Source organism: Felis catus, chromosome E1 (genome assembly GCF_018350175.1).
Source record: "Felis catus isolate Fca126 chromosome E1, F.catus_Fca126_mat1.0, whole genome shotgun sequence".
In the NCBI taxonomy this organism is placed as follows: Eukaryota; Metazoa; Chordata; class Mammalia; order Carnivora; family Felidae; genus Felis; species Felis catus.
Window position 1 is genome coordinate 43,194,863 of NC_058381.1, and position 19,591 is coordinate 43,214,453.

Genomic DNA, 19,591 nt, shown 5'->3' on the forward strand with positions numbered 1-19,591 from the left:
AGCCCGGTTTTCTCCGCAAACGCTTTACTTGTACACGTTTTTCATAGCAGATTTCTGCAAACAGGCTGGCGAAGGGGAGGAGGGCTGCTTCTGCACTAGAGTTGGGGGCGAGGGAGCCAACTTCGAGGGGCGCACGTGGTCTGCTGGCTGGCCCACGAACTCTGTGGGAGGGCGGAGGGGGCGTGCGGAGGGTCAAGCCGGCAGCTCCCGTTAGAGACTGGATTAGCCTTTCTACCCGCTCAGTCCCATTTCTGCCGGTCCTGCCTCCTACCTGGGTATCCTGCCCCTTTTTCGTAGGCTCCGCCCTACCCTTGGTCACGCCCCCGAGTGATCCCGGATTACTTCTCCGTCTGCCTGGTCCCGGTTTCTTGGGAGTCCAGCTCCCACTCTACTCCTGTCCTCCCCGTGTCGGCACCGCCTCCACTCTGCCTGCCCCGCCCCTATCCACAGCCCCGCCCCTCCTCGCCCCGCCCCCTTTATCTGCTCTCACCGGCGCTGAGAGACCCTTGGTTGCGCCCAAGCTTGTGGCTGCTGGGCTGGCAGGACTTGAGAAGTCGGACGTTAGGGCGCGGGGCTCGTTTCTGCCTCCTGTTTTCTGGCGGTGTCTGCCTCGCCAAGTTAGGGATCTGAGAGTAGGGGCTGCGCGCACCTGGACCGGGCAAACCGGTAGGAGGAAAAGGAGAGATTAGTCCTGACAGCAGGTCCTGAGTGAGGGTCCCCCCCCCCCACCCCCGCGCCTCCAGCGGGTTCCTGCCCGGCCTGGGGCGCACCCGCTTTGTTTAGTCTGTGCAGCGAGAGCTCCAGCTCACTGCTGGAGAGGCCGCTGAGGCGCGCGGCCTGGCAGAAGAAGGTGAGGCCCCCGGGAGCGCCCGCCGAGCCGCTGTGGGCACGCCACCGGTCCTTCCAGCCTGGGTTCGGCCGCAGAGCCCGCTGCTTCTTGGTGTAGTAGCTTGAAGGAGAGAGTGGGGCAGCCTTCTCGGACACCGCCTCCCCCAGTCCTCTCCATCTCATAGGTGGGGAAACCAAAGCAGGACAGGAAGCCACTTGTCTCTGGCCTGGGGCAAGTTGGGACCCAGGAAACTGACTCAGAATTCAGGGCTCCCGTCTCTGCGGCAGGAACTTCAGGGGACCCCTGCATGGGGCAGAGTCTGCCCCTCCCCAATCCTGGGCCCTGAAGTTGGGGACTCTGTGCCTACCTCATCACTTCCTGCACCAACTTGTGGGGGACAAAGCCCTGGCTCATCAGCTTGAACAGAATCTCTAAGAACAGGGTCTGTAGGCCCTGGGGGTCATAGAACCGGCTGTTCCTCGCCTGGCCTGGGAGCAGAGATCATGGGGGAGGGTGAGGAGGAACCTTCCCCCAGGCCAGGCCATTCCCACCCACTGCCCTTGCTCCTTACCCAAGCACTGAGCCAGGCGGTAGCTGTCGGTAAGGACACCCAGGAAGTCTTTGAAGCTTACAGTTCCATCACCTGGGAAGAGAGAGAGGAGGGGGTCCTGGGGGCGCCTCCCCTGCAGAAGGCCTATACCACATATGCTTTAGGGGCTTGCCTGCAGTTCTTTCTGGACATCAAAGACTCCAGTCCCACTTCTAGCCAAACATCAACCCCAGCTGAATAGGGGAGAAAAATAGTCCTTGCCCTGCGGGGAGCCCCAAGTCAGGATGAGTATTAACACAGCAGAAGTGTTTAGGGGCTATGAGATAGATGTGTTGATCAGAGCAGGCTTCCTGGAAGAGGGGATTTAAAATAGGACCAGGCCAGGGATTCTGTGGGCAGAGGAGGCAGCCTCCAGGGCTAGAAGCGGGGGGGGACAAGCGGCCAGGGATGGGGGCACCCACCGTCCAGGTCTGCCTGCCGCAGAGCCTCACACATCTCCTGAGGGCTCAGCTGGATACCCACATGGCGCAGGGCAGCTCTCATGCTGCGCATGTCCACAGTGCCTGTCGGGCTGGGGCTGAACAGTTTGAAGATCTCCTGGAACGCTGGGGGCAGGGAGGGAGGCCGGCAGCAAGGTGAACCGCACACGGGGGCCCAGAGATCCACCCACTCCAAGCTCAGAATGGGACTGAATCACTCCAGGCTCGGGTCACTCCAACCCCTGGGGCATTATAGCATTTAAAGAACAGCAGTGGCTGCTGTGTGTAAAGTCCCCATTCAATTCTCATGTCCCAAACTCATGTTCGGATATGCCTGTGTGAAAAAACATTCAAAATTTATGTCAAAGGTCACACCAGCAGTAGGGGCAAGCCTGGGCTTTGGACCCTGGCAGTCTGGCTCTGGAGCTGGGACGCTCTGGGGCTCCGGGGGCCCTGCTGGCACCCGGCATGCAGCGGGCACTGAAAATTATTGATGGTGAGTAAAATGATTCTGCTTTGAGGGATCCTGCCACTATTAGGGCATGACCTTAGAGGGGGCGTTGGGGTCCCCAAATGTAGAAGTGGTTCCTTCTACCCCTAACCCCACTGCCCCAGACCCCAGGGGGGTGGGGAACTCAGGTTAATTTTTTTCCCTTCCTTTCTCCCAATCTCCTTCCTCCCTTCCTCTTTCCATCCTGTCCTTCTATCCATCCATCCATCCACACACCATCCAAATACCTTTTTATCCACCAATCCATTCCTACACACACGCACACACACACACACACACACACCCTGGAATTGTAAAGATTAGCCAATTAGACTGGCATTGAAGGACAGTTACAATATGGTCACTAACTTCTCACAGTGACCCCAGCCTCTGGAGGAGGCAACCCCTTGCAGTTAGGCTCCAAGCATCCCCTAATTTTCCACCCCTTGCCCCCCACCCCACCCCACCTCCTGCTCCTAGCTCTGGGGCCCTCACCTGCCAGCTGCCGGGGTGTCATGGGTAGCAGGTTCTCGTCTGCACAGCTGCTTCTGCTTTGGGTGGGAGAGGTTGGAAAGGCCTTTACACCTGCTGCAGAGAGATGCCAGGGCCAAGCAGGCCTTGCCCCAGACCCAGCACCCCAGGCCTGGTCTCTAGTCCCTGCCCTTACCTCTGAGACCCAGAACCTGAGCCAGACTGCACCAAACGGGTAGCTGCAAGGCGCTTGCACTCCCTGGCCCTCGGGGAAGCCTGCTCAGCCCCTGTGGCCCTGATGGATGCTGGCTCCACCTGGGTCAGCAGGGCAGTAGGCTGCTGCGGCCTCCCCTTCTGCGTCCTGCAGGGCCGCTCCTCTCCTGGGTCTGGTGGGGGCAGTCTTCCAGGCTTCTGTGGAGGCCTTGGAGGCAGGGAGAAGACAGGGCTGAGGGCCCTGCCCACCCGAGTGCTCGGGCGCCAGGGGCCCTGGGACTGGGCCTGTGGGCGCTCAGCTCTACCTCTTTCCAGGACCCGCACACCAGCCTGCTCCCACGGTCCCCTATCTAGAGGATTCTGGGGGCATAGCTTGTACTAGCAGACCCTTCGCCAGCCTTGGTCACCTGTACGTTCTCTGTGCCGACGACGGGGCTCTTTTGGTCTTCTGCCGTCTGCTGCCTGAAAGGCAGAGTCACAGGGTCTGAGGCTGGCCCGGCGCCCAGGCCCGCCGCCCCCAGGCTGGCTTTGGGGTGAACTTTAACATCTTTAGGCAGGCGTGCACTCTCTCCCTCACCACAAACCAGCTTCTCTTGGCTGGGGAACCTGCTGCTTTACTCTTTTGCGTCTCTGCCCGGATTAAGGCATCTGAGTTTGCGACTCCACTCCAGAAGCTAACACGGGCTGGCAGAGGCCCAGGGAGAAGTAGGCCTCAGAGTCCCAAAATCAAGGCATGGGAAGGAGGAGGATAGTCCAAGGTGGGGCTGTGGCCCACCTTAACCCAGGTTCCCCGGAGGGAAGGATCTCTTCCTCCAAACTATGCAAGTTTACAAACCATAGTTTACAGATACTCCAGGAAGATGCAGCCCAACGGTCACGTGACACTTCAGCCAGGCCCCTCCCCAGGTACGTCTGCATCTTCTCTTTCTCCCTGTTTCCTGTCTCCTGCCGGCACCCCTTCCCTCCTCTGGCCCTGGCCCATTCCCAACTGTTCACTCCTTCCTAATCGCACCCTCCTAGGCCCTGGGCACTCCCCTACTTGGCCCCCCCTCAAGGCAGGGCAGGCTCTTGAGGGCCTGCAAGCCTGGGCTTTCACCTGACAGGAGCCTTGGCATCAGCAGGTCTGGAGTCTGACCAGGGCCCCAGCTATGGCTCCGCCTCTCCCTTCCCTTTCTCCCTGACTGCCCTTTCCACGCCCAAGTCCTTCCCCACATTCTGAATTCCCTTCCCTCCTTTGCTGCCATCTCGCCTCTTCCAGACGCTTCCCCACATTGCCTGTCCTCCCCAACGTGGGGAGGCTTGTGCATATGTGTGCGCATTTATTGCGTGTGTCTGGCTCACAGGCCTGTGCGTGTATGTGTGCTTGTGCACACGGCATGCGTGGGGCTGTCCGTGGGCGGATGTACGGATGTGCGTGCCTGTGTGATGTTAGGGGTCAGCGGATGGGGGTGCGTGTGCGCGTGTGTCTGGACCACATGGGGAGGTGTGCCATTACGTACGGGCTCTCCCCTACATTTTGAGACACCTCCAGCTCAAGGCTGTGGCCCTGGATGGCCAGTCCTTTGGCTGCTCTCTTCCCTTCCTTCGAGCCCTTGGACACCATCCCTTCCCCGAGCAGGAAGAACTCTTTTCAGACTCACCTCCTCACCTGCCCAGCCCACCTCCAGGAGGCTCTCTCCTAAGATGATCCCATCATGCCCCTGCCTCTAGGCCAAGAGGAAGCCCCACATCATGACCTAAGAAGCCTGAAGCCTCAGAGAGGGCACCGAGGCCTCCCTGAGACTGGTCACGAGTCTCTGCTGACCAGCTGAGAGCTCTGGACGGGTGTGAGTGAGGTGAAACAACCCGTGGGGAGTGAGTAGGGGCCAAATAGGGCTGGCAGAGCCCTTGGGGGTGGGTTGGGCAGGTGGGGCTAGGGTAGCTAAAAAAAGGGGGGGTGGCATCCCTAAAAAATCGAGACCAGGACGCCGCGGCCGGGTGAGCTCACTAGTCCGGGAGCGTTTGCACAAAAAGTCTGAGCCGGGGGCAGCACTGGAGGCTTTACTGGTTTTGTCTAGTCATTTCTCTGGGGAAGAGGGGGACGACACCTTAAAATGGATTTTCAGCAATAATGGACTCCCTTTCCTGGTTCCTGGCAGTGAGCTGCAACGTAAAAGAGAGAGTATCACTTGGGGCCCAGTGGGAAGGTCCGGGAGAGGGGTGATCCCAGAGGCCTCTGCGAGGAGGGCCCTGGGGGTAAGAGGGCCTCTTCCTGCTGCACGCTGATGGGCAGCTGACCTTCTGTTGTGTCTGTTTGTCACCGGGAAGAAAGGGGTGCTGGAGAACCCTGTTCCCTCACATTCCAGTCCACGGTGTGTCCCGGGCCCAGGGCCATCAGGTTCTCAGCAGGGCAGATGCTAGCCTGAGCATTTCTGACGAGGGTGACCAAACTTCCTAATGCTAGAATGGCCCTTCCCATTTCGAGCCCGGGTCCTTGCCCGAGCCCAGGAGTGCTCACCCTCCATGGTCCCCACGCCTCCTCCAGCCCTGGCCTTGGCACTTCGTCTCAGTCCACCGGAACCCTGTTTCCAGCAGCCTTTATGAGGTTACTGAGATTGCGACATCACAGGCCACCCCATCCCCTCCCCCGGCCCCTCATTCCACTTTCCCAGCTGTGTGAAGAGTGGGCCCACCCACACGTCCTAGCCCACACCCTGCTCTTTTGGGAAGCCGTGGGCCAGCCTCGCTTACTCTTCCACGGCTCCTTGAGGCGGAGGGGATATGGTCGGTGCCTGGAGAAGCTTCACTTCCCCCTCGATGGTGGCCCTCTTGACCCCCGGCTTGTTGAAGTCAAGGTAAGAGTGGGGGAAGCTCTTGTCTTCCTGCTTCCAAGCTTTCTGTGGCTCCCCTGCTTCAAGTGGTTTCTCTAGCCATTCCTTAGCGAGCTCTTCCTTCTCCGGCTGGTCCACGGCCGGTGGCACGGCAGGATCTGTAGAAGGCGCCTCGGCCTTCTGCGGTGGAGCTTTGATCATATGCTCCAATTTGGGCAAGTCCATATTGCTGGAGGAGGCCACGGCCAAGGAAGACGCAAAGTTGATCAGCTCTGCCAGGCCAATGGCTGGTGAGGGACTGGGGGAGGCCGGGTGGGGATCCGGTGGCTGCTGCGCGTCTGCGGCCGGAGGAGCTGGCTGGGCGTGGGGGCTCTGGAGCTGCTGCTTGGAGCACGTGGCGTCCTTGAGGTTGGACTGCTGGTCCTGATGGCTGGTGGCCTTACCCGTACCCTTCTTGTCCAGCTGCCTGCCGACCGCCTGCTGCAGGCTGTGTTCGGAAGCCTGGATGAGTTTGTCTGCCCAGAAGAGGTGCTTGGAGGTCTGCACGCGGATGGAGCGATGGTTGGCGGACGCCCTGCCTTCCTCGGCAGCACTCAGGTAGCTGGAATTGGACCTCACGCTCCACTGGCTGATGTCCTGCTGCGGGAAGGGCTGGAGGAACTCTGTCCTATACTGCTGCTCAGGGTCCTTGGGCTTTGGCTCGGGCTCCAGCTCCACTTTTGGCTTAAGGTCCAGGTCCTCTTTCTGTACGGGCTTCAGTTCTAGCAATTCTTTCTCCGGCTGAAACATTTCAAATGAAGCCGGGGAGGCCCCTGGCCCTGAGGTCCTCCCTGGCGCCAATTCCCTGCCCCCCTCTCCTGCCTTCCTCCCTACACTGCCCTACTCCCTCCCTGCTTGCTTCCCCCCCTACACGTGCCACTTTGCAGAGACCTCCCTGGGGCGGGGAGGCGGGAGGGTGGCTGTGCGTGAGCGTGCCCTGTCCAGGGTCCCAGACTTGTCAGGGATTTGGGGAAGACGGGCCTTAAAGAATCCTGCCCCCTACCTACCGCCTCCCCACAAGAGGTGCCCCCGCCCACTGTTACCTCAGTCTCCTCTTTTTCTTGTGCCTGCTGGAACTGGTGTTGGGTTATGGTGCCCCTACGACGGAAGGAGACAGAGTGGATGACAGGCCTCCGTGGGGTGGGTGGGATGGCTTCAGGAGGATGGAGGTCTCTGGGGGCCTCAAGGCCCCCGGCCTCGCCCCCTGGCAAGACGCCCCCGGCACATCCACTCCCCTCACTGTCCCTGCATCCACCGGAGAGCTATTTTCAGACATTAGTGGGTTTAGGAAGTGCCTGGAGAGCTTGTCAGGCTGCCCCCTGCCCCAAAGAGGGACCCCAGTCAGTTGGAAGTGAGGCCCAGGAGGCTTCATTTTAACCAAGCGTTCCAGTGAGTCAGTGTGGCCAGTGCCCAGAGGCCGGCTCCCTATAGAAGGAGAAGCTCAAGGACAATGCCCTCCTCCTGGCAGATCTGAAAGGCAGAGGTGTGTGTGTGTGTGTGTGTGTGTGTGTGTGTGTAGGATCCCCTCAGTTCTTGTTGGAAGTTTGCTGCCATCTGGGCCCCTGCCCTCAGTGCTCAACCACAGGGACTCCTTCTCCTTCTTCGGGCATCTGCCCACCCTCACCTCAGGTAGCTCTGTCCTCAGAGCAAGGCAGTGAGAAGGCATCAGTCCCCATCCATGTCCCCCAGTGTGCCCCGCCACCCCTCAGTCCTTCACTAATGTCAGGGGCTGGAGGCAGAAGAAGCGGGGGTGGTAGGACTCCCCCCACGACCTTTTGGCCTGGATACTGCCCCTGGGGAGATTTTGGAAAGAAGCAAGATGGAGGGAGATCCCGGCTTGGGGGGGGGGGGGTGTAGTATATGAAGACTTGGCGGTGGTGGCAGGGGTAAGGGTTGGTGGTCCCGGAGGGTGGGGGACTGGCTCTCACTGCGTCTCCACAATGTCCACTGACTCCTTGCCACAGCAGGGAAATCCATTGGCACCTGGCAGGGAGAAGGAAGTGAGGGCAGGGGAGCTGCAAGCGGGGACAGTCCCAGGGCGGGGGGGGGGGTGTCTGGAGTCCAGGCAGGTGTCTGCCTCCCTCCCTGTCCCCCATCTCAGCCCGTTCACCCTCCCCTCTCCCGTCCTGCCCCTCGGCTCCCTGCTCTCCCCACCAAGGTCACCAGCCCCGCGCCCCACATTTGCTCCCCTCCACACCCCAATCTGCCTTTCCTGCAGCTCTCCCTGATCCATCACCGTCCTCCACGAGGCTGCCCGGGCATTGTGTGGGGGCACATTCTCTGCTTTATCTCAATTGATTCAACAAAAAAATGGGAAGAGGTTCATTGGCCCAGGGTCCCTCAGCTGATAGTTGCTGATGTCAGGAACTGGATGCAGATTTGACTCCAGAAACTCTCAACTCCTCTGTCCTGCATGCTTTCCTACCCAGGAGCCTGTAACTGCGTGGGACCCCCCCCCCCCGAACCTTCCTCATCTCCCTCCATTCCTGCCCCTCTGCCCCCTTTTTTCCACTCTCTCTGGCCAGGCTTCAGATCTGCCGCTCACCCTAATCCCGGCCTCTCCTACCCTGAAGCCCTTTCTCTCCTCCAGGCTCCTCACTCCATCACATCCTGGGGTCACCCACCCCCCACTGCAGGCCGAGGTTCTCACCCTAGGGATTTGATCTGAGGTGATGCTGACAGCTATTTGATTTCTGGGTTCCGATCACCTCCTACAGAAGAGGCTGAGCAACGCTTTGGGGAAGGTTCCCCCACCCCAGTCATTTTCCTGGAGGCTCGCATCTTTTATGGAGGAAGCTTGTTTTTCATCCTCTGGGGGGTAGGGGCACCAGGCTCCCATTCTCTGCTCCCCTGGGTAGTAGATGGGGGTTGATGGTGGGGTTGTCATGGCAGCGGGAAAGCTGGGTCCCCCTGAGCCTGGAGTGTGGCAGGAAATGATGACCTTGGCTCTGGCCGAGAAGAATTGCTCCCAAGATTATATCCAAAGGATCAGAATGTGCATGGCTTCTTCCTAAGAGATGTAGAGGTTGGTTCTGTGACTGGGATTTGGGCGCATCCATGTTCCTTCTGGGCCTGGGCATCACTTTGTATCACCTGCGTGGCCGGGCTAGGAGTGTACTGCCACAGAGGGGCTCCCAAGAGCCAGCTCAGTGGTCTCTTCCACATCTTGCACCAATTCAACTGCCACGTTCCCTTAGCTTCCTCCCCACGTCTCCGTTTCCAACTCCACCTGACCCCAGTGCTGCTGTTCTCCAGGCCTCTCACCTCAGAACCTTTGCGCGCCCTACAAAATTTCCCTGGACAATCTAATCAACAGCCGCAGCCTAAACCGTTCCACGAACAACTGGGGTGTGGCTAGGAAGCGAAAGTGTTATGGTGTGAACCTCACAGCAGCTCTGGGGGTTGGAAACAAAATTCTGAGGTTGACTCAACTTGGGACCTCTGTGCCCAACTTGGGAATGTTCTATTAGGGATTCAGGTGACATTCTGTAGTATGTGAAATAATTTCAATTTCCAACTGCTGGTTGCTAGTATTTAGAAATGTATACCTTGTAACCACCTGGCTGGCTCGGTCGGTAGAGCATGTGACTCTTGATCTTGGGTCCTTGGTTTAAGCCCCATGATGGGCATAGAGATTACTTTCAATGTGTGTGGCACAAGACGGTTTTACTTCTTCCTTCCCAAATTGGATGTGTCTTATTTCCTTTTTCTGCTTTACTGTACTGAGAATGTTCTGTACAATGCTGAATAAAATTGAGAGTGGACACCCTTGCTTTGTTCCTGACCTTGGGGAGAAAGCATTCAGTATTTAAGTATATGTTATACTTAAGTATAACGTTAGCTGTAGCTTTTCTCATAGATGCTCTTTATCAGGTTGAGGAAGCTCCCTTCTATTTCTAGTTCACTTAGTTTTTAATTAGGAAGAGAGATTTTGCCTGATGTTTTTTCTGCATTTATTGAGATCATTGTATGGTTTCTCTTTTGTATATCTTTCTTTTCTTTTCTTACTTTCTGTTCCTTCCTTCCTTCCTTTTCTTCTTTCTTTCTTTCTTTCTTTCTAGTAATCTCTGCACCCAATGGGGGGCTTGAACTCATGACCCCAAGATCAAGAGTTGCATGCTTTTCTGACTGGGCCAGCCAGGCACTCCTGTTTTTCTTTCATAGTCTGTTAGTATATTATATGTTATAGATAACATGTTATAGCATATGGACAATGTTATATTTTATTCTGTTAATAATTCTTTTATATTCTGTTTATGGTGAAATAAATTAATTTTTTAATGTTAAAATCAACCTTGCATTCCTGAGATAAATCTCATTTGGTCATAGTGTATTATCATTTTATACATTGTTGAATTTGATTTGCTTACTTTAATTTATTTATTTAAGTAATCTCTACACCCCATGCGGGGCTCAGACTCATGACGTTGAGATCAAGTGTTGCATGTTTTGACTGAGCCAGCCAGGCTCCCCTGCTTTGCTAACTTTTTAAAAGAAATTTCTCATGAGGTTCATGAAATATATTGGTATATAATTTTCTTATATTGTCTTTTTCAGGTTTTGGTATTAGAATAATGGTGGCCTCATAGGATGAGTTGGGAAGTATTCTGTCTTCAATTTTCTGGAAGAGTCTGTATAAAATTCGTATTCTTTCTTTCTTACATTTGGTAGAATTCACAGGTGAAGCTTGTGAATGTGGGCCTGGAGTTTCCTTGTCCGTTTCATCTAAGTTGGCAAATTTATTGGCATAAGGTGTTTATAATATTCTTTATTATCCTTTTCATATCTGTAGATTCTGTAGTGATGTCACCTTTTTCATTTCTCATATTGGCAACTTTTGTCTCCTTTCTCTTTGTCCTGTTCAGTTTGGCTAGAGATTTATCAGTTTTGTTGATCTTCTTGAACTGGACAGAGATATATCTGGTTCCTGACTGATCATCCTTAAGTGATACCTGCCAGGCAATCACTCCTGCAGTCACAGGTTCCCAGTCAGCTTTTTATGATTTCACTCTTAAACATGAACAGTCAAGCATCATCAGACATTTGACGAAGCTACCCATATGCAATTGACAGAGAAAGAGGAAAGGTGATTCTAGAAGACCAGAGATTATTTGGGAGACAGAAAGGAGCTTTAAAAGTATTCTAAAATCTTAAGAGATTCTGAGATGTACATATTCAACAATATATGTTGCAACCAAAAAGCAAGAATAGGATCCTATTAAAAAAGAATTAGGAAAAGAGCTTTTGGCAAAAAGAATCGGAAAATAAAACAGAAAATCTTCCCAGAAAGTAGAACCAAAATATCCCAGAAAGTGGAACCAAAATATCAAGTGAGAGAAAAGGACCAAGAGACAGTCCAATTCTGAGTCATAATAAAAAGGAGATCCAGAAAGAATAGAGAATATAGAAAAGAAAAATCAAAATTTCTCTGAACTGAGTGATGTCATTGGCTTAAAAGGGTTCAGTGAATGCCCAGCACTAGAGATATCAAAAGATCCTTGCTGTGAAAGTTCATTGCACTAGGAACAAGGAATTCTTAAATGCTTCTAAAGTGGGAAAACCAGTCACCTACAAGGGGAGGGGAACTGATTATATAGGCAGCAGAGTTAACAACAATGGTTGCCTTTAAAATTCTGAGGAAAATGTTTTTTAACCTACAGTTTTTAAAAAAATTAATTTATTTTGAGAGAGAGGGAGAGACGAAGAGAATCCTGAGCAGGCTCCACACTGTCAGCGCAGAGCCTGATGCGGGGCTCAAACCCACGAACCGTGAAATCATGACCTGGAGTCAAATTCAAGAGTCGATTAACTGAGCCACTCCAAGTGCCCCTAATATATAGTTTTATATCCAGCCAACTTATCATTTCAGACATGGAAGGACTCAGGAAATTTGCTTCCTCTTTTTTTTAGGAAGTTATTTGAGAATGTGCTAAAACAAAATACAGGTGTAAAACAAGAGACTTAGGAAGGAAATAGTGTGTCCACCCCAGGAAAGCAGCTAAGTCCTAGGATATTAACTGTACAGAGGCAAGAAGATGAATAGTTTGGGGCAGATTTCTGAAATAAAGAAAATCTTATAGAATAGTTGACTAGATATAGAGGTTGGTAAAAACTAAGACTATGATACACCAAAGAATATAAACAAAGGCAACTAGAAACTCCAGGAAAAACAAAAAATTATATGAGAAAGAAAAGGTCATTGTAGTACCTTTTCTGGTTCTGCAGTAAACAGTAGTTATGTAGTCACAATAACGTAAGTCCTGTTTACTAATTTTCAACCCTCAGAAGCAGCATATAAATAAAATTTGGAAAACATATTTGTGGCTATAGGGCAGTGTAAATGCTACCAACCTTGATATTGAAAAAGTAAAAATACAGGTTAGAGACACTGGGAGGTGAAAGGCAGGGAGGAAAGCTGAAGGGAAAGGTAGGGGCACTAAGAACATCTTACTATGTGTGATATCAAAAGATACTGTCTAAAGTGATAAAAAATAAATATAGGAGTATATTAAACTTACAAAGGCATCAGCAGATCTAAAAATAATGTTGGGAGGATGGGGCACTTGGATGCATTAGAGCAGGAAGGTGATAATGTCTAGCACTGATAAACCAAGAAAGAGTCTGGAAGTTTGTAGAAAGATAAGAAGGTAATTAGGCAGAAAAACAGTTCAAATGAAACAACTGTGGGTGCTCTGAGTGAGACGAGGGGTGTGCTATAGGGAATACTTGCTTTTCATCACTGAATAAGCTCTTCAGTACTATTTAATATGATGCACGTGCTAAGGGCCAGGCAGTGTTCTAGGGGATACAGTGATGAACATCCAGTCTCTGCCTTCTGGAGCTTTCAAGTCTGTGGCTTAGGCCACAGGAAACCCTCCAATCTCTATTTCTTATTCCCTCTTCTCCTGAGCTCTCAACTCAAATTCCAGTTACCGATTGCACATTTCTCCCTAAGGGGACCTCTCCCTTGTCAGAGCCTTAGATATCTCTTGTCTCCAAAATGTCCCTTGTTTTCTGTTGAGATGACGCTCGGGGCTTACTGCTTCCTGGAGACCTTCAGGACTCCACCCCGTGGCCTCTCTTCCAGTCTCGCTTGCCCTGCCCCTGCAGACCTCTGAGCGCAGGACCTCTTGCTGACCCTTCATTAGAGATGGGCAGAGTGTGTGGGTGGCTCACTTTGATTCTTTGATGCCCCTGCACACAGAGTCTGCAAGGTGGATGGTCAGCAAAAGTCTGTGCGAAGAAATGCATTCCTCATCCCTCTCGCCCTGCCAAACCACGTGGCCTGTCCTCCATTTTTTCACAAGTTGACACCCTGCGTGTCCAGACTCTAGTGTGGCCAACACAGTTCTGCATGCCTGACCCGTCTTCTTTCCCAATCACTCAACTCTTGATAACCCCCTCTCCCCGATAACCCTTCATACTTTTGCCCAAATTAGAAACCTGGGTTATTTGTGACCCCCTCCCCCCCTCCCTTCCCCAGTTTCTGACCTCCCTACTTCTGACGTTGACCTTGTGCAGGTGCCTTTCTCCACCCCCACTGCCTCTCCTCAGCTCCCAACACCAAAGTCAACACAAACCTAGCAATTACTACCCACTGACACTCCATGTTGAGTGCTTCCTGTATGTTCTATCCTCACAGCCACTCTAGGCTCAAGTGGCCGTGACTCTCCTTTCATAGATGAGGAAACCGCACAGCCACACAGCTGTTAAGAGCAGCACCATGACCTGACCCTGGGTCTGACTGGCTCCAAAGCCCACGAGGCCCACCACGGTGTTTTTTGCAATCTCTTTAGGCTTCTAGTTGGACCATTGCAGCCACATTTCCCTCCAGCTCGGGCTTCTTAAAGACCCCAGAGTGAGCCCGCAGCACCACACCTGCCTTCCGTCCCATCCAGACTGCAGAGTGGCTTCAAAGATCCTGTGTCGTCTGACCTCTGCTCTCTTTTGGCATCTCCTGGTATCCAGCCCCAAAGCCCGCTCCCCCAGAGCACAGCAGGCGGGCCCTTTTGTGCCTGAGTGCCTTTGCACAGGCTACTTCAGATACCAAGAAAGTCTCTCTTCTGGAAAAATCCTACTCACTCCTGACAGGCCAACTCACGTCTCCTGAGTCCTCTTCTCTGTGACGCACCTAGCTGTCTAACCCACATTTTAATTTTTAGTGAACTCATCAGACTCAGGGCCTAACACAAGGGCTGAAGGGGGTGCCGTAAATGTCACAGGAGCGATTTAAGGTGTCTGCATCGATTTGTTACTCCACAAGTTTGGGAAAGGGGAAAAGCTCTCTGGTTGTTGGCTCTTGGCACATTTTTAATGCTGGCCTGTGTCCTCCTGGGAGAGAAGGTCCCCATTTCAGTGGAAACCGCTTTGCCCCGTTGGTACGGAGAAGAGTGCAAAGGACAAAGGAGGCGCTCAGTATCTGTTGAAGCCCACTGCTTCTCCCTGCAAAGGCTCCAATCCTCAGGAACGACTGAAAGGGATTTTAGGGTCATCAGCAGTTTGGGATAATTCGTGAGTTGTTTCCTGGGCACAAGGCCACTCTTGGCGTGTGCCCAGAAACCCCTTCAAGATTCTGCTGAATCTGTGGCCTGTACTCCCAGGTGCTCATGTGAGCCCTGGCGCACAAGCTCGTGCGCCGCGCAAGGCCCAGGCCGGGCGTGGCAGTCAGAGGGCGGAGGACTGTTGGCTGGGGTCGTCCTTCCTTCTAGGCGGTCCGGGGCTTTGGGGGCAGGGGGGAGGGGCCCCGGGCCGAATCCCCGCCTCTGCTCTGCGCCCCGCCCCTCCCCCTTTCCCCGCCCCGCCCGCCTGGAAGAATCCCTCCGCGCCCGGCCCAGCCGCGCGCCAGCCCACTCCCACCTGTCACCCCCATGCTGACCGAGGCTCTGCCAGCGGGCTGCTGGCTGCTGCCCCTCCGCCTCCAGTGAGCGCTTTGGTTGGGGGTTGGGGGGGGGGCGCCGGCGCCTGTGATGTCGCCGCCTCTGTGACGTCCCTGCCGCGACCCTCCCGCGGACAGGGAACCGCGCTCAGGATTCCCGGCTCACGGGCGGGGCGGCCCTTGGGAGGTGTCCTCCGGAGAAGGCTGTCCCACCCTCGCAGCCCCAGCCCTCTCCAAAGACGCAGGACTGCTTGGCTCTTCCCAGCAGTCCCAGAGAGGGCCGCGACCGGTAAGCTTGGATGGCCTTTGCACCTGCCTGGGGCACGGGAACATACTTGAGCAAGGATTCGGGGGTGTGCAGCCAGATTTGACAAGGCACCATGTGCTCAGGGCGGCCTGTTGGCGGGGGGGGGGGGTTGGAATTCATCCTCAGACAGGAGCCCACTCCTGGCAAGTCAACTCTGGTCACTCAGGGCTGGGAGTCTAGGCTGGCTCCCGGTTCTGTTCCCTGGAAGCCAGGCCTCAGGGACAGGAGTGGGTGGGGCAGTCTTTGTTCTGGGCTCCTGGTCCCCCCCCCCCAATCCATGTCAAGCCAGGGACTTCCCTACTGCCACCAGGTGGGGCATCTTGCCTAACTGGTCTGAATAGATAGGCCAAAAGGAGGCCTGGAAGCTCCCACTGGGAGGGGGAAGGGGGAAGACTGACCTCGCTCAAGGGTTGAAAACAGTCCTTGCCCACAATAAAGGGCAGACCTGGGAAGATCCCACCAAGAAGGCAAAGGGAGGCAGCGGTTAGGATCTGTAAAGTAGGTTCTGTAAGTAGGCAGGTGAGAGTGGGGACAGCCACGGCCTAACACGCTTGTTGACACCCCAAACTTTATTGCTTACAAAGAGTTCTCTACAACCTGAACTCTGCAGTACCAAGGCTGGAGATCTTCATGTCCTGGGGGCTGGGGGTCCCTCCATGGGGAGGAGAATGGCTCGATGTGGATAGCTGGACAGACGCCGCCTTGGCAAGACACGGGGACGAGCTTCTCCCAAGGAGGGATCTCAGGGGCCACCCCTAACCCCCAGAAGCGGAGGCTGGCAGGCCCCCACACAATGATTCACAGTTGATTAATGCTACATGAGTCCTGATCAGCACCCCCACTGACGAAAAGACAGGGCTGGGGCAACGGGGTGGGGGGTGGGGCTCATCTTAAAGAAAAACGGAGGTTTGAGGGGTCGTGCGCGTAAAGACAGGTCAAGACTTGAATCCCTTCACCCCGTCTCCTGGCCTGCTTTAGCGCGTGCAGAGCCACTGACCTGCCCTCCTGGAGGGCAGCCGTGAAAGTGCTTTGAGGTCATCAGAGTGCAAAGTGCAGTTGGCAAGTTGTCCCTGGACGAGGGGCAGGGCGGGGCTGGTGCGAGTGTGATGCTGGGGCTGTGTCTCAGGAAGCTGGTGTGCATGATGTTCCAAGCCGTGGCCGGGAGGAACGGGGGGTGGGGTGGGGTGGATGGGGGGGGTGCCTGTGGCTGCTGCTTTCTCACACATCTGCCACACCCCAGCTCCAGACGGCTCCTGCCGGGTAGGGCTCCCGTCGCCCTTCACTTTGACAGATGAGGGGGCTGAGTGCCAGCCAGCCGGGAGCAGTGCTGGGGCTCAGAGCCTGCTGCTCTGGGGAAGACTGGTGGCCGGCGGCAAAGGGACATGTGCTTGGGGACTGAGAACCATTTCACTTAAGACACCTCTGGTCCTTGGCTGAAGCAGAGTTCGGCTCAGGACCTATGCTGCAACAACATGACGAGCGTGTTCTCCCTGGGAGACTTACAGTGTCCGGCCTTCCTCCCTCCCTGACTCTGGCAGAAAAGCTGCTAGGTCTAAAGGGGGGTTCGATGGCCAGGCAAGGGGATCAGAGGGCTCCCTGCTAATCCGGGGGTGGGTACGCCTGCCGTCCCGCTCCTGCATTGGACCTGGGTGTGGGTCCTGGGACACTCAACACCCTCACACCTGCTTGGAGGCCGAGGGGCTCGCCCACCCCTCCCTGACCCAGGCCGGAAGCTGCTCTATCCTGATTGCCAGCAAGTGGTCACTGATCTAAGCAGGTCAGGCCAGCTTGTTTCGACCAGAGCAGAGAAGACCCTTTTGGCTCCCCATGGGGAGCGGCCTCCTGCCTCCTTCCTCCTCCTCACGTGGGCACCGGGCGTTCTCTTGGCAGGGTCAGGCAGGACACAGCAGATCCTGGGAGGCATTCTGCTCACCCCTAGTCCCACCAGTGAAGCCACAGGGTGGCAGGTCCCCGGGAGCAGGCTGAGCCCGTGTGTCGGGGGCGGCACTGACACCAAGAAGGCAGGCCGCTTCTGGTGGAGCGGAGCCAGTGGTGGAAGGCTGGGTTAGGGCCTGTTCTCCAGGTGGCCATGCTTGACCCTCCAGCTCCAGGCAAAGCTGCCATCAGGGGCCAGGGTGCACTGCAGGTCGATGCCCGAGTCTGGCACCTCCATGTCATAGCGCACGGGCCGCCCGTCCTTGGTCACCAAGCTGAAGGCTGCGGCTGGGATCTGGGGGCAGAGCAAACCAGCAGGCCTGAGACAGCAGCATGGGGTTTGGGGGCTGCCCAGAAGTGCAAAGCGGAGGTCTCTCTCCAGCAAGGTGGGTTGTCCCGAAGGCATACTCTTGACTTTCTTTCTGGAGAATCTCAACCAGCCCAAGGGTAGGTCCTGGGGACCCCTCAGTCACCACCGCAGGGCTTGCCCTGAGCCCTTGGGGGATAACCGAAGTCAACTATTCCCTACTGTGCCATTTCTACTTATTCAAAAGCCTTCCCCCTGGAGGGCTGGGCCAGGTACACTGACTTCTGGGACTCTGCCTCTTAAGTGTGCACCTGTCCCCTTACCTGGCTGCTGATGCCTGTTGCGATGTCCCCCACCTTGACCCGGTGAAACTCCCGGATGTGCAGGTGTTCGCCGTTGAGAGACTGTATTTGGATTTTCACACCTAGAAGGCAGGCAAGGTGACCGTCAGGAGAGTGGCTGCTGGCTCTCTGTAAGGAGCCCCACGGAGAGGGACGCAGGATGGCTGTGAGGAAGCCGATGTGACATTTAGGCTGGAGTGGCCCTAATGTTCTACGCCTGCTAGCTCTTCCTGGTAATTTTCTGTCAACATCTAGAATTTGGCCTGCACGATGCAAAGAGCTAAGGTTGGCTCTTATGGGGAACTAGTATTCCAACCTGCACACAAAGCAAAAAGGAAGTGGAAACAGAGACTCTTAAATTAGATTGTGGGCAACTTAGGCTGTAATGTCCCCTCAGTTGGGACAGCCGTCGGCCAGGCCACGGGGGCTTGATGCCATGTGTCACACCGGCCCTGGTAAGAGTGGGAGCTGATGAAACCCTCGTTCTATCAAAATCACGACACAGCCTACGCAGCCACCCTTGAAAACAAGTCCATGTATGTTTTCTTTCTCGTCTTAATGACTTTAAATCCCAGAGGAGGATCCCAGCAAACTTGTTGCGGAGTTCTCGATCAAAATGCTCACGAGGTCGGGGCACCTGGGTGGCTCAGTCGGTTAAGCGGCCGACTTCGGCTCAGGTCATGATCTCCCGGTTCGTGAGTTCAAGCCCCACGTCGGGCTCTGTGCCGACAGCCCAGAGCCTGGAGCCTACTTTGGATTCTGTGTCTCCCTCTCTCTCTCTGCCCCCCTGCCACCTGTGCTCTCTCTCTCTCTCTCTCAAAAATTATAAATAAACATTAAAAAAAATTTTTTTAAATGCTCATAAGGCCTCGTTCCTCCTGTTCCCCTTGGACGGCATTATTTACTTCTTGACGCTAGGCCAGGAGAGACCGCTCTGTGCCCCACAGTAGGGGCCTTCTAGAATCCATCGGCAACCCATGAGGGGCCAGGTCCTTCATTGACTGCCCCACCAGGGAAGGCTCTGGGACAATCAGGGCCTTTGCTCTAGACCGACTTCGTGGCCAGGCTCCTCCCGTCCGGGCGCCCGGTGCCTTCCTCTCCCTTCCCCCGCTGCTCCAGGAGAAGGGGGACATAAACTGCCTCGGACTCCCTCGTCGCAGGCCGATCAGGTGCTGTGGGGGCAGCTGGGCAGGCAAGTATTGGGGTGTACCATTGAAATAGCTTGGAGTGTCGGTGGGCCGTCCCCGTGCCAGCACCATGTTCCAGCTGGAGCTGCGAGCCTCTGCCTGGCTGCTCCATGAGTGCACACCGGAACTCAGGGTGTCCCGCGAGCTCTGAGAGGCCTTTGACGGGTTCTGAAACAAGAGAGGGCACAACTCAGGCCCCTGGGCCTGGGGAACCATCTGTGGCCTTGATGGGGCTTGGGGCGGAAGGGCTCGGGGGCGAGGAGCCGCTCATGTCCCGGGCTGGAGCGTGGCCCCACTGGGCACTTTTGGGGCTAAGCTGGGGTCTGGAGGGGGCGGTGAAGAGTACTTCCAGGGGGCCCCAAGCCCAAATCTCCATCCCCACGATCGCGAGTAGCCAAACGGTTCCCCAGTTCCCCAGGTGCGTTGGAGACGGATTGGCTCATCCTGAGCGAGCGCGACACCCTGCCCCGGTGGGGAGCCCTTCCAGAAGGAAGGGGTGACCCCCCACCAGCCTCCCTTCGCCACTGCTTGCACACAGCCCCCTCACCAGCTGGACACAAAGCTCCGTGCCCCGGCCCTGGGTCCCCGGCCGGCTTACCTTCTCGCTGTCGTCTGACAGAGAGAGGCTGTCGACGCTGAGGCACGAGAGAATCTGCTCCTGCTCCTCCAGTGAAAACGGCTGGGACAAGCTGTTCAGAAATAGTTCTGGAGAGGAAGGCAGAGGATGGCTGTGGAAGACCGGGAGTGGCCCGGCCCAG

At 55.4% G+C, this 19,591-nt stretch overlaps 2 protein-coding genes and 2 long non-coding RNA genes across 9 annotated transcripts in view; 1 reads left to right on the top strand and 3 right to left on the bottom strand.

The window, feature by feature from the left end:
- Positions 1-7: 7 nt before the first annotated feature.
- Positions 8-14,802, bottom strand: SPATA32 (spermatogenesis associated 32). 5 transcript variants are annotated; one of them, XM_011289230.3, is made up of 12 exons: positions 14,738-14,802; positions 7,810-7,864; positions 6,925-6,979; positions 5,763-6,622; positions 3,016-3,240; positions 2,844-2,899; positions 1,841-1,984; positions 1,401-1,472; positions 1,197-1,317; positions 771-949; positions 491-649; positions 8-161 (listed from the first exon to the last, which is right to left on the bottom strand). In XM_011289230.3, exons 1-12 carry the CDS (start codon positions 14,748-14,750, stop codon positions 25-27), a joined length of 2,076 nt encoding a protein of 691 aa, XP_011287532.2. In that variant the 5' UTR covers positions 14,751-14,802; the 3' UTR covers positions 8-24. The 5 variants fall into 5 exon arrangements, 4 of the variants coding, with proteins under 4 accessions (XP_011287532.2, XP_044901238.1, XP_044901237.1 ...); XM_045045303.1 differs by lacking the exon at positions 14,738-14,802 and adding an exon at positions 13,760-13,889 and having other exon boundaries at positions 2,844-2,896; XM_045045302.1 differs by lacking the exon at positions 14,738-14,802 and adding an exon at positions 13,760-13,889.
- On the bottom strand, positions 5,059-5,447 carry LOC109494393. The gene is made up of 2 exons (XR_006590014.1): positions 5,310-5,447; positions 5,059-5,174 (listed from the first exon to the last, which is right to left on the bottom strand). It is a non-coding gene; the product is annotated as an uncharacterized LOC109494393 (long non-coding RNA).
- On the top strand, positions 6,311-15,880 carry LOC109494394. Its single transcript, XR_002149242.2, has 3 exons — positions 6,311-6,439; positions 13,678-15,045; positions 15,648-15,880. It is a non-coding gene; the product is annotated as an uncharacterized LOC109494394 (long non-coding RNA).
- MAP3K14 (mitogen-activated protein kinase kinase kinase 14) overlaps positions 15,615-19,591 on the bottom strand; it is a 44,161-nt gene continuing 40,184 nt past the window's right edge. For both annotated transcript variants that reach the window (XM_023244524.2, XM_023244525.2), the window contains 4 exons: positions 19,432-19,538; positions 18,857-19,001; positions 17,629-17,729; positions 15,615-17,293 (listed from right to left, as the gene is read on the bottom strand). In XM_023244524.2, the coding sequence (XP_023100292.1) occupies positions 17,129-17,293; positions 17,629-17,729; positions 18,857-19,001; positions 19,432-19,538 (518 nt within the window). In that variant the 3' untranslated portion in view covers positions 15,615-17,128. The remainder of the gene's footprint in view (positions 17,294-17,628; positions 17,730-18,856; positions 19,002-19,431; positions 19,539-19,591) is intronic.

What these genes read in the sequence shown, in the direction of transcription:
- SPATA32 (XM_045045302.1), bottom strand. An exon ending in GTGGACATTGTGGAGACGCA is followed by an intron (nt 6,980 to 7,809) that starts GTGAGAGCCAGT and finishes CTTCCGTCGTAG; the next exon opens with GGGCACCATAACCCAACACC. An exon ending in CCAAGGGTCTCTCAGCGCCG is followed by an intron (nt 162 to 490) that starts GTGAGAGCAGAT and finishes GCCCTCCCACAG; the next exon opens with AGTTCGTGGGCCAGCCAGCA.